This window comes from Sipha flava, unplaced genomic scaffold, assembly GCF_003268045.1.
Source record: "Sipha flava isolate LNK unplaced genomic scaffold, YSA_version1 37_pilon_pilon, whole genome shotgun sequence".
Lineage (NCBI taxonomy): Eukaryota > Metazoa > Arthropoda > Insecta > Hemiptera > Aphididae > Sipha > Sipha flava.
In genome coordinates this window covers 27,360-42,195 of record NW_020273087.1, presented here as the reverse complement: position 1 = coordinate 42,195, position 14,836 = coordinate 27,360, and the positions used below count along the sequence as shown (strand labels likewise).

Sequence of the window (14,836 nt, the reverse complement as noted above, 5' to 3'; positions counted from 1 at the left end):
AATTAATGAAATAGAATGATAAAAACAAATGGAAATCGTCTGAGTAAGGTTCCATCCATTTTTTCCTTTACCAACACCTCGACCTCCCGCACCCTTGATAACACCCCGCCCATGACATTGGGATCGTTAATGAAACCCGCAAACGGCCGTTGCATACTTAACCCCTCCTATAAATTTTGTTACTTCATAGAAGAGCTTATGAATATTCCTTTACAACGGCTATTTGTTATCGATATTGGACGTCGTTTGGCAGTACTCTCATCAAGTCCGACTTAAAGGATTTGTGATCTCTTCTTATACATAAATCGAAAGTAAGCATTTCCTCAAACATAAGCTTATTGTTCCACATATACAATATACTTTTATATATGTATATATGTGTGTGTGTGCTTGGTTATTTGGTATCTTCAAGTTCCCCACGCTGCGTCGTGCTATTTAAAATATACCTATGCATGCAGATGGATTTGAATATGAATATTAACCCTTTCTGTATCCTACCGCACCATGGACTTAGCAAAAGCCGAGTCTTTCAATCAGCTCGCAGACGAATCATGGTTCCTTTAAATATTTTATATATTTTTCTCTCCCCCCCCCAAAGTGATTGATAGAGTATTTTGCATAACGTAATAGATATAATGCCTTGTTTACGGGAAACGTCCGTTTTCCCTAGATACACCAACCTTCGGAAGATATATTTGAATACATGATCCATCAGTTTTATCGAATTCCAAAACAGGTATTTGCAAAAGATCGGCGTAGGGGAAAATGTAATTTAGAAAAAAAAACCGTCTAAATTAAAATGTTATTAGGTTTTTTTTTTTTTTTTTTGTTCAGGTAATAAACCTCGTTTATTGGGAGCAAAAAAATAAACATCAAATAGAATGTCGGGAATTAGAAACTTCCATTACCGTTTCAATCTGCGTAATGGACTTAGTGTCTGCTATTAAATATTTTTCCCTTTTATAAAAATAACATCTCATTAAATTAATTTTTATATTATTTTTACTATAATTTATAAAAGATGACTCTGTATTTGTTAGACGCCAAAATATTATATATTAATCTTGTAATATGTATTGTGAGTCTTAAGGCTTATATTTATAAATTTCAATCAAATAACCTATAATTTTGTATAATTTTCTTTAGCAACTTTTAATATCCCATAAATAATTAATGACTCAGATGCTGTAAACACTATTCTAGTACAACAATACTGTCAATTATGCATAATATAAGTATATATTTAACAAAAAAATTCGTTTTTGACATGGATGTTTAGGTTTTCAATCCTCATTAATTCTCGTGATTGAAGTAAATGGTATACTCATAATTTGTAACTTCTAATACTCAAACAGTTCATAGAGTTTGTCTTGTTTTCAATTGAATCACGCTCATTTATTCGAACAAGAACCCGTTTCAACGCGTAGGTAGGATATCGTTTAGTGAAACTCATCAATACCGAAGGATAATCTTGCTTTTAATGTAAGTACATATAAAATCCGTATTTAAATGGTTTTTCGCTATTATAAAACACATAATGACTTATGAAGTAAACATCGTAATTGCTTTGTGATCACTCCAGGTACTAAAGACGATTGAATTTCATGAAAAAGTCCAAAAACTATTTGATCTGATATATGTGATGATAATGTTTTTAGTTATAATATTTTGGTATAATTTATATTAAAACACATTAACTGCTGTATTTATGCTGACCAACACAATTTTATTTTAAAAATATTCATATTTACGATAAAATATAAAATATTTACTTCAATCGTGGTTTGTTAAAATAATAATTTACATCACATTATGTCGATGTGGGCCAATTTCTTACATAAATGTTTTTAAATATTTAAACTATTAATGTGTTATTTACTTATAATTTTTTTTTTTTTTTTTGAACCATAATGATTTATGTTATAATAACAATGTGTTACGAAAATATAAAACGAAAGACGTGGATAAACTATGCATATACCTATTATTATGATTTATGGACCTTATATGTTTTACAATAAAAATCGGCCAAGTAAGATCGAAATTATTTCTGTCATAAAGTATGAAACTATTTGTGTTATAAATTATAACATACATAGTTTCATGATTATTCACAATTTATAACTTATAATAATAATTTTAGAACTACGGTTTGAGTAGTTCCTAATGTAATTTTTCTTGACACACCCGTCATCGTTGTTATTACAGAGCGGCATTAATACTCGACTTTCGAAAAGGATTGCTCTTGCTGATATTTTGGCTATACAGGATCGATACATGTAGTAAAAAACCACAAAATTATCGAATGACTGTTAGCTCTCATTTTCTAACCTGAAGCTGAGTTCATATGAGCCATTTTATTTTATTTTTTATTCTTCCAAGATTTGTACATATTTTAGGTGTACATTAATAGGTGTATTAAAAAAAAAAAATTGCCAGGAATTTAGTCCCTTCGTCGTTGCCCTTGATTACAATGCGGTGACGAGACGGTAGAAATAAGTGGTGATGTTGGTGACGAGGGGCAAGGAAGGTCGTAAATTACGTGTGGCCAGGCCAGAAATAATTAGCACGTTTTATATGCGCTCCGACGACGATGACGACTACGAATGAAGTGTGGAAGTTCGTCGAGTTGTGACTTTTATGCGGTGGTGGTAATTGAAAATCCCTCGATTTATTATTATTTGTCCGTATGACATGACGAGAAACGATCCTTGTATAGTGTGTGTACATAGACGTGTTTATGATCGAGAGGACACGTATTCTTGCTTGAATATCACTCGCGGCACATGTGCCAAGATAATATGAAAAATATTTTATACGAAAAAATAAACGATTTTTTTTTTCGCTCAATTTACGTCTTTGGAGAAAACTTATAAAATACTGCAATTGTTTTTCTTTTTTCTTTAACTTACATAAATCATGTAAAATATTTTCACGGTAGGTGAATAATACATAAAATGTGTTTTTTAATCGATTGAAAAATTGTATCACCAGTTTTCAACTAAAATCATTCGTGTTCTCTCAAATTATATTCCATTCATACATGATTATCGTTTTACTTATTTGAAATTACATTATACGGTTATATTTTTATTTTTTACAATATTTATATTTCAAATAGGATACAAATAAAAATAAATGATTCGAAGAAAAATAATCAAATGCATTTTGTATTGCATGTAGTGTATACATATATATATATATATGTATAAGTTATGAATAAGATTACTTATGTTATTGATACTTGATTTGTAATCTACATAGGTACACATTGAAAAAAATATTTTTTTTTTTTTATTTTTTTATTAAATTTTTTACTGTATTTTTACTAAATCTTTGTATCTTTGTTACTTGTATTTAGAATTTCAAACAACCAATTACACTGCAGTTGTATGGCTATTAAATATATGATTTTTTTTTTTTTTTAATTAACTTTCCTTTGTCGCTAAAAACAACCATTTGAGGTGATATGAAAAATAAAAGATTAAATAATTCGTGTCTGAAATTGGCATTCGACTGTGTTTTATGCACGAAGCCCGAAAATCATGTTGTCGAAGTTGAATGTGATTTTAGAACAAAAGCGAGCAGGATGTGACGGATAATGAATCCGGTGAATGATTTATAGCAGTGGTGTATGTCCCTCTCTAACCCTCTCCGTCAATCTCCCTATTACACCCACGCAGGTTGTCTGATTCTATGTATAACTATAGTGCACACGTCTGCATGTATATGCGCATAGATATATCGTATGCATTATATGTATTATAATAATAAAACTAATGGACCGAATATCCGATAAGGATTCTCACCGATCATCATAGTACGCGGATGCTCGAGGAGCGATTATGCTCCGTACACACGGGATTGGTTCAACACAATTGCACATTAACCGATGTACTTTCTTCGGTAGAAATAGTTGATCAAATACAGAGTTTCATCAAGAAACACTTAGACAAAGATGCTATTACGCTATTGGTGGGGTGCTCAAAAACTTCCGCTCAACCGAATTAAATGTCCAATCAAACCGGGCGTATACAATTCAAAAATAAATCAACTTATTGTTGAGTTTTCATTCTTTATGTAAACTTAACTGTCGTTTAAATTTACGAATTTCTTAAATACAGTCGTTCCTTATAGGTAATACACAAAATTATTATCAACTCTTAAATGCAGAACACAATATCTCATGAATCATATCTTAAGGCTAAATTCGACTAAATTCGTACTTTTCAGATATAAGCACTAATCTTGCTTAAAGGATGATATTTTTTTTCAGCTTTTGTATTGACGATCATTTCTAAAATATTACTTCTTGACTCTTGTCTACTATTATTAAAAATATGATCATAAACAAACAAATAAAATGTAATATAAAATATTTCCTATGTGTTGTACACCCTTATTTTTTCATAAGTATATAAAACTTGATACTATAAATGTTCCGATTCTTCCCTCTTAGATTTTTTATCGTACTGTTATCATATAAGCTATTGATTTTTGTGTGATACTGTTTCTTTTGATAAATTTATCATAGATTTATTTTTTCCTATTGGTATTTCTATAGTGCTTTAAAATTATTTAGAAAAACATGTTTTATAGTATTTATTATAAAGAAAAATAAAACTGTCGAAATATCATACATTTTTTAATAAGATTCTTGTTTAGTATTTTATAGTCCAATAATTTCAGTAACTTTATTTAACTTCTAAAGATACTAATTACATTAAAACATCTTTATAGTTAAACTTTATTTAATAAACCATAGATTTATAATGAGGACGAAGAACGTCAATTGACTTCAATAAACTGAGTGTTTTTAAGTTTATGTAATTGATATAGATACCTATATCAAATATATAAACTAACCTTTAAAAAAATATTACTTATTAGTTGGTGTATACTGTTAACAGTTCATACACGTCTACTAAGGTTAACGAATACAAGTATACTAATATAAGTATAAAGCGGCTTTTTAAATGTTCCATTTTATTTTATAGTAAATAAAAAAAATACTAACATGCGTAAAAGCTTTTTATACAAAATTAATTTTGAAAAATATATATAAATATATATAAATAATATATAAATAAATTTTATATATTATGCTTTGTTTTCTAAATTTTTATTTAATTCATCTGAAATATAACATTAATAAATATGAGTGTTTTTAATTTCTAATATTTTCTATTAATTAATTAATTTATGATTTTATGTGCTTATACAATCTGTTAAATTATTAAAAAGAATAATAATGGAAAATCAGCATCGCTAATATCACAAACATCAATAATATTGCATTGTGTGTTTGTATAAAAAAAACCACAAGTTACCCAAACAATATTATATTTGCGCACATAGAAAAGAAAATATATAAGGTTATTCGTGTCTAAGAAATTATATACAAATAATAATTTATAATTTATCTTTGATAAGTTTTCGCCCGCATAAGATCGCTATGACACCAATTTTACTGTGGTATTTCACTATCATCACAGGCAATGAGAAGATGCTTTGGTAAAGGGCTTAAAATTCTCCTTATTCAGTCAACCCGCATTGTTATCAATTTTCTTATGAATATATTAAATATGAAATTCTCATACATGTAAAGATAATATATTAATTATCAATATTAAAATATAAAAACATCTTTTTTTTTAAGACAAAAACAAAAGAATTAAATCGAAATCAATGAAATCATAATTGATCTCACTACTGGTAAAAAGTTTGTTTGGTAGTGATGAAATTCCAATCAGCCATTACTAATTGGAATGTAGTCTCCCATGAGCAATTATATCTTTGGCGGTAGCATATGTGTACTTAATACTTAAAATTCTCCAGACACTCAATAATGATACATTTTTTTTTTGTAAATTTTTGACCATTATTACATTCTGCCGATACTATTCTTTTGAAGTTGATGAAAACAAAAAATAATTTTTTTTTTTTGTAAACCAGAGTCATGACAACCCCAGATATTACGTTTTACAAAACTATTTTTCTCTGAAATTTCAATCGAAACGACTTCCAGCAATGTTGGTTACAGAACAAGCAGATGAAGAACCATTCATTTACATTTTTACAATAATATTACATTTTATATTGTTTTATGCATTTGTGCATTGGTCAGCCATTGTTGTTTGTCATTTATTTTTTCTTCTATTGTTAGCGTGCGCGTTTCTTTGCTCGGAGGAAGATTGGTGAGAAAGGGTGGGGGGAAGGTCACTGGGGTCATGTAGATTCCATTTTCGGTTGTAATTATTGTTAGAGAATATTGGCACATCTTGGGTAACTCGGTTTAAAAATGATAATGAAAATAATAAATAAATTACGTCCGTTCAGTCTGCTGCAAAATCGATCGTCGATAAATTATAAATGGCAAATTACTCTCCAGAATTGTGTTGAATAATTTATGAACACCAAAAGAGTTGTGCTTTCAATAAAAATAATAAAAATAAAACTTTGAAAAGTGGTGATTGTTAATGTCATTCATTTTAAAAGTTCTTCTTAGATTTAACTATAGCTATACAAATAGTTTTTGGATTTTATTTAAGCACAACAAATTCAATAATTGGATATCTGTATAATATTTTTCCAATTATTCCACAGATATTTTAAAAATAAATCTTTAATGATCAATGTACTTAAAATATTAAACTTATAATAAAATTAGAAACATTTAGGGTTAGAGGACCTAACAGCTTATACATTTTTGAAGAACCTATGGTTTTCATTTTTTAAATAGAATATCAGATTATCAGAAGATATTATGTTTTTATATTAACTACTAATTAAAGTTTAAGCTTATTTTAGTAATTTTCTAGAATATATCAAGATTAAATAAAATATATTATCGGATACTATTTAAATGTTATGTTATTGATATACCTAGTGTTTTTTAAATGGTTATGTAGATATAGTTTTACTATGATTCATAATATTTTAATATAATTAATTACGACAATCTAAAGAAGTTTGATTATAAGGTAACTTACCTGTTAATATGTGTGTACAAAAAAACTATCAAATATTTTAGAGTAAACGGAATTATAGATTTTTGTTAACAGAGCGTTTTGATAACAAATAAATGCCTTAAGGAATTATATAAAAGTTAAAAGATTAAATTGTACTCCTTGCTTTTTTTTGTCTTATTAGTAATCCTTTTTAAAGACAATATTTAAAAAAAAAAATTTCGAGAGTACAAAAATACCATTAAAATACTCTTCTCTTTTTCTTTTACATACTAGAGACTACAGGAGAAGGGTAAAATTAAGGATTCTTTACCCTTCAAACTTATTTCGTGGATTGTTTTTCAGTGCACATTTTGGCAATCAAAACTTTCTACTCCCCTTAACCATAGTGACGTTGAACTGCAAGCCGCATAATGAACTTATTTAAATAACTTATTTAATCACGTATTTTACGAAAGCAGAGATTATGTGATTTATTTATTAAATATAAACATTGTTATAAGTCTCAGGAAATTATAACTTCAAATATGATTAAATTCATTGGAATGGAAAAACCTATTGCAAAATTCATATTTTACAAATCAAATTTATTTAAATGTTTAGTGATCTCCATGAACGACCATTATTTTTTTATATTGTGCTATATAAATTCAAAAAATAGCTGAAACTTTAAAAATTTTCAAAATATTTGCAGTTTTTAAGTTTTGTTTTTTCCACAATTTAATGTATATGGTAAATTATTTTAAATATATATTATTATTTTTTTGTTTACAAGATGTGGGTTGTAAATTTTTAGCGCCAGTAAAATGTATTAAATATTTTTCAAATTCGTTTAATTTTTTTTTCCGTGTATCTATCCAACATTATCATCGTCGTATTTTATACGAATAAATAATCCGCGTGTATTATTGCCGGGCTATAACTATTGAGTCGCGTAATGCAACGACCGGGTTACTCTAAATACGAATAATAATTATAATATTGGACCGACCGCAACCCCTCGCGACATAAATTTCGCTATTCGTTTTTACGATAGGTCCACGGTCATTAAGCGGCTGTGTGGGTGGGTGGCTTTTCGGGTAAAAAAAAAAAATTATAAACCAAAACAGCTAGCGAACCAATTGCGGGTGGTGGTGGTGGAAAAGAGGACAAACCTATCGTAAATTCTACACACATACAGTCGCAATCAATTATCGCACACGAGAGTCCCTTTCATAAACACTCTGAATCCGAAATGCTGCGGGCCGCCTCGTATCATCGTCGAGGGTCTCTCTCTCTCTCTCTCTCTCTCTCTCTCTCTTACTCTCGCGCGCGCGCTATTTATAAGGCTAATGATCCGGAACTAACAACTGCTCGTGAAAATGCCAACGTGTGTGTGTGTATAGTTTAATAATAATAATATATCCGTTTTCCGTTTTTGGGCGTGCGCATAATATAACACGTATTTGAGTACACCGCCGTCTTCTAGGTGTAATTGAAAACACTTATATAATATATTGTAATATATGTATATACATTTACGCCCCTCTGGTGCAGTAATCGTGATCGCTGTATGTTCATAAATCGACTTCACAAGAGCGGACCATGGCCACAAATATCTGCAATTAAAGTCTTTTGATCGATGCCACTTATATAGGCGTATTTATCGATGATTTTTTATCGGTTTGGCAACGTCATCGTCCGTCGTCGTTATTACACGCGGTGACATGACGAACATGTTGCTGCAACACACGTACACATTTTGTAAGTGCGTCGTGTATGCATCTATGTGCACGCGCGTTCGTTTTTTTTTTTTTTTTTTTTTTTGTTGATATTTTACACATCACAAACAAACGTATATACGAATGTTTCTTTTTTTCGTCGCATTCACATTTAATTCGAAAACAATTTTTTTTTCACGATCGATTTACCATCAAAGTAAAACCGTAGTAGTAATACCCCGCCCCTTGTTATCATGATTTAAACGTTTATACGATTACATTTTTTTTTAAATTTTTCCCCCTTAACGTTTGTGTACCTATTTCACGACGTCATAAAAACAATCTTCCTTTATGTTTCCACGAATATGGTGTATTGCACACTGTTTCAATTATGTTGCTTTTCAAGTATCGCACTAAAATGTTATCGGACAAAATCAATTCTAATGTATTTAACGTTCGGTTCACGCTGTATTATGATATGCGTTATCTGCGCTGCATACTACAGTTAAACATTTCAATAACCGTAGTCATCGATTTTATAACTCTTCAAATTATTCGTCAACTGTTTGTATTGTCTTAAAGGCCAAATAGGTTCTTCGGATACGTATTATTCGCTGGCAAATTACATTTTTGTATTGCAATCATGAAATGTAAGTGATTACAGTTATAATGAATATATATTTGTTTTGTAAGTGTTGAGTGGTTAAAATTGAAATCGAATCATGTGTGTTAATAAATGTTTAGAAATGACTTAATCATATTATATAGGAATGTATGAAAAAATAGTTTAGTAACGGATGCAGACCGCGATATTTGTTACATCAATTAAAGTATTAAAGTGCAATTTAATAGCTTAATTGAAATCCAAATTATATTGTATTTTATACACAAGGCGGCGAAGTCGGATGGGTTAATAGACATTGGTGTTTGAAAAGTGCGATTTTTTTTTTTTTTTTTTTTTACGTGTGGTGCACGTGAAACTTGCGTATGTGTGATGTTCGTCTCAGCGGGTTTGAATGCGCGGAACAAACTTACGATAACGAGTTATAAGACAATAACTTTCAAAATGCATTGAAAATGAAAAATAATCGCTATTCAAATGTACAAATCGAAATTCGACGTGGTTCCGCCACTTGCCCATTCGATCCGTCTGCGTACGCTTTTTGGTCCACGTATTGTATTATTAATTTGCAAACGTTTCTACTGCAGGTGTGTGCACATGTGTGCATGCGTGTTTGCGTGTTCGTACGAGTGCGTGTGTGTTTGGAAAAGGTCTGGCGAAAATGTCTTTTGTCGCACAGGCAAAGTTTCCTTATTGAAAATCTCGTTAACGAGACAGAAGTTTTTTCCCCTGCAGTCGCGAACTCGCCACAAATCGGCTAACAGTGAAAACTTAGTAATGCCAAACTGCCGCTCGACGCCTTGTTGATTCTTCGTACGTGATATGGTCGACCCCACCGCCTTCGACGCTGCACTACATTACATACAGGGTGTTTGACGGAAGGGTTCAAAAACGTTTTTATATTGTTTGTACATGTATCTTCTCATTTCTTAACTTTCTAGACATTTGGTGTCTATCTATACATACATACACAAATACATGTTCTAAATACGACAATGATGTAATAACAACAAGCGTTCATATTGTTGTTACATATATATTACGTGCGAGTGTACATAGCTTAACAATGTGTGGCGGGATAAGAACTGGATAAACATTTTTAACTGCTGAACCTGCAAGCACGCTGTATAGTTTGCAATGAAAGTTGTTGCTATAAAACTTTGAACGTGAAACAAATATTCGAACGTAATTTGTACAATGTATGAATAGAAACGCACGTTTGCAGGATTTAAAATCGCAGTGCATTTACATCTTGTGACATGTGTGATGACGTATACTAACATTTATGAAAATCTTATATCGTTTATCAACCAAAAGGTCAGTTTATTATTAACTTAATCTTTCTACGACTTATATGTGTAGGTATTTTGTTTTCCGTTGAAAAATGTGAAACCTCGCCCCTGGTTCATCTTGATGTGATTATGAAAATAAAGAAGATAAAAAATATGAATATTAATAAAACAATGAAATCAATATAAATTTACTAAGTAATTTTAACCATATTGAATTCCCAAATCGCCAGAGAGACTTTGGCTGCGAGTCGTTTTTTTTTTTTTTTTTTTTTACTTAGGTCGTTCTTTAAGTCGATTTTTCGTGTCTGCATGAAATTAAAGTAATGTTCACTTTCAAAACCTTTTATCAGAGTTACATTCCGTTCTACGCCCACCGCGCTAGCCTATGAATAGTTTTTCAAATCTCAAAGACGCTTGTTTTCATTTATTACCGCTTACCGTTATTTTTTTCTAATATATATTATTAATTACATAAACTAATCACGTTCTTAATTATCTTTGAGATTATTTCGTAGTTATTTATTAAAAATCACGCCCTTTCAGAAGAGGATCGCTAGTAATCAAAAGGCGGCAACTGATTTCGTAAGTTTTTTTTTTTTTAAATAAACATAAAACATGGCCAGATCATCGAATATCAAATTAAAGTAATTTGTATTTGGATCTCCTCGAAATCACCAAAATGATTGTAATATTTAATCACCGCGTGTACGATTGCTTTTCCAAATACGAGTACACGCACAGTACGACGGTTAAAATAAGTTTTTAATTAAAGTCTACCGTACGTATTGTACGTGTAGCACACCAGTATATACATATGTTTAATTATATGCGCATACTTCACTCCCACCCGGAAACCGCGTTCGTATATTATTTCAGAGTAGTCATTCGGCATACAGTGTGTCCGCCTGCACCCGGTACAAGGGACTGCTGATCTCTGTAGTCACCTCGGTCACGCGTGCATCGCGTTTCAATCCGTATTTATATATCATGATGTACTTGAAATAATTCGATACACGCGTATTTATTCTTAGACAATTTTCACGTGGGAAACGCAGTATACCTGACACCGTGATTGTGTTCCGACTGTGGAACAAATATTAGCACACCGACCGAAGATGAGAACTGTAATACTCCCCTCGGTGGAGGCACCTGGCCGTTTCGAATGTGTCAGTCGTGGACAACAAAAACACAAAAAAAAAAAAAAAAATTAAAATGAACACATCATTTGGATTATTATAACAATATGTCCCTATAGCTTTTTAAGAAATATACATTAGCACTCTTGAACGTTGAAAATATTCTCCAACGCACTCGCTCACCGTGCAACGTATTCATATACGCGTCAACAATGAAGCGCGCGCGCGTGAATCGTGTGACGGGTCAAATATTTCCGACTGCGTTAGACACGATTTCATTTTTTCTTTTCCAACCGCATGTTGTTTAAAATAAAAATTAAACTCTATGATTCTTTTATTTCTTGTTATTAAGTGCGCGCCGCGATTAGAGAAGAAATATTGTATATACCTGTAAATTTTTTTTTTTTTTTTTTAACATGCCGTTGAATCGTTTAGGTTTTCACGAAGTGTCTGTCAATGCGGTGGTGTAACGCGTGTTTATACGTATTCGCTTATGTACCTATTGAATTTTAAAGAGATGAATAAAAAAAACAAACCCCGTACTCGAAAAAAACGAACAATATGCTAATGCGTTTGTGTCAACGTTTAAAATAAAATGTTTCATGAAATATTAATTAAATCTTAAATGGAATTGAAATACAACGATAAACGAGTATATTATGTACAATACGTCAGAACTGGTATGTGAGCAAACGGTTTATTTGCGTTCAATGAAATATTCAACGTCTAAGTAGTTGTTTACCTTAATTGTTTACATGCGATTCTTGCGAATAAAAAATGAAAGTTTTAATTATTTAATATCGTTGAACGTATTAACGTTGAACTTCCCTTTGTACTACGAACATTGAACGCGTTTAAGTGTATTGTTTGCTTTCGTGCCGCGTTCACGATATTATTGTAAATATATTTCATTATGTTTGACTCCGTTGTTACTTATCAAAATAATAATTGCTGATGTCCCATATGCTGTATAGCGTGTACCTATCACACAATACATTAAAATTGAACACGTGACATTAAAACGCGTATTGTCTCGACCGCGATGTCGACAAGATTTATGGGCAACGAAACGTTTACGGTTCTTCGCAGATGGTCGCGGGACACGCTTCTTCTTTTCTTCTTTTCCTTTTTTTTTTTGTTCGTTTTCTTTAACATAAAATAAGTCATCAACACGCGTGCGTGGACTTCGGCATACGACGGTCAAAAAAAACCAAAACAGTCGCGTAGTAGTAGTAGTAGTAGTAGTAGTAGTAGTAGTAGTAGTAGTTATACTCGACCCAAACGCTGATGAAGATGGATAAAACGATATTATTATTATTGTTATTATTATTACTATATTTTATTCTCTCTCGAAAAGAATCGGCTGCGCCTCACAGGTACGTCGTATATTATTTGCGCCGTAAAATATGATACGCAAGATTGTTATCGTCTCCACCGATCTGCGGGTTTCTTCATCTTTTTTTTTTTTTCGAAAAACGCGATTTATTGTGCGGCCGGTCGACAGCGCGCGTGTACAATTGAGACACAAAACCGACGTGCTCTGAATCGCGAGTTCGTGATCTCTGCGCGCTCTCCGGCCACCACCGACGTGCATCGCGGCGCGTACGTTTGCCTCGCTATCACGATCCTGTCGCGTCGCGGTAAGCGGTTAATGCGTGCGGTCACGTGTACGGTACGTGTACATCTACGATACCGCGGTCGAATCGCGAATTCGTCGTGTACAACACACTGCGCCAGGGACGTATTTAGGGGCATCGATCGTATTTTATGGTATTTCACCAAATTGCAAATTTACTTACAGTATAATTTGAATAAATGTTGTGCACAATTTATAGATTTTACATATACTGTCTTGATATAATAATTTTCATTTGTATAAATACATGGTATTTATTAATATTATACGGAGGGAGGCATAGCCTCTTACTTACCATAAGTCTTTTCAATTTTAAAACACCCCCGTTAAATGAATCCTGGATACGCCACTGCACCGTTCTACTTCTATCCGGTTTCATATTATCATCGGAGGTACACGAAATCAATACGTGCGCACACGGCGTTGATGAGGGGGTTTGATCCCCCCTTTGACATTTCTGCCCTCGCATGTTCTCGCACTGGCCAACCATCAAGTTTATTTGTGTTAGCTGTGGACGGTGTAACAAAAAACATCGGGCACTCAATTGTTCTTCTTGATTAGTATTGATGTTTTTTTTTTTTAAATTGTCATTGAAGATATAAAATATGTATCGCTTTTTCAAAAATTTAGTACATTGAATTAAACAAAAATGAATGGCTGGCGTTTTGTAATTTTTATAGGCCGTCGTCGTCCATAGGGCTCCATTATTCCCCTCTTTCAATCATTAACACCATCCCCAACATACAATAAGTTGGTTATATTTTTTATAGTACAAAATGTATACTAGAAATACTAGAAATATATAGCGAAACAAATTTTGCCGGGTCAGCTAGTAGCCTATAAAATAATATTATGTTTATACCAGTATTTAAATCCCCCCCATCCTTTAGTTCTCCATACTTAATAACTTCAACTACGTGTAATACCCGTAAATCGACGGTTTTTCATTGTATACTTTTTTTCCGCAGTGAACGGAGGCTGGTCACCATGGTCGCAGTGGTCCGAATGCAGTTCCAGGTGTGGCAAGGGGCAGCAAAAACGGACCAGGGTGTGCAACAACCCGGTGCCGCTCAATGGTGGCAAAACTTGTCCGGGTCTGGCCGTCCATAAGGCCGAATGTACTTCGATTTGTCCAGGTAAGTCCACAGTATAAACTTAGCGCGCGAACGGCATTCTAAAGCAAGCGGACGTACCGAAAGGAAAATATTCAATTATTCTTGTTCTCGGTATAATAGTACACGTGTACTGCACCGCCGGTATAGTTCCAACGTCTCCGTGCACGTGACCGTTGTATTCGCGTGGAATTTTTCGTTACAGCGCATTCACTCCAACCGCGTCCAAGACCGTTTCTCATAGGCTATTATTTACCACTAGATAATCCTACTTGCTTTTATTCTTTCGTGATTTTGTATCGCTTTAGAAAACTGTCCGCGTTCAGGTAGAAGAGAAAAAAAACGTGCATTGTGCGGTCCGTGGTGCATT

General features: G+C 32.3%; 1 protein-coding gene across 2 annotated transcripts in view; it reads left to right on the top strand.

Annotated features, from left to right (window-relative positions):
• The window catches only part of LOC112688104 (netrin receptor UNC5C-like), a 99,587-nt gene that overhangs the window by 63,333 nt on the left and 21,418 nt on the right, over positions 1-14,836 (top strand). For both annotated transcript variants that reach the window (XM_025561129.1, XM_025561130.1), the window contains exon 5: positions 14,323-14,490. In XM_025561129.1, coding sequence (XP_025416914.1) covers positions 14,323-14,490 — 168 coding nt within the window. The remainder of the gene's footprint in view (positions 1-14,322; positions 14,491-14,836) is intronic.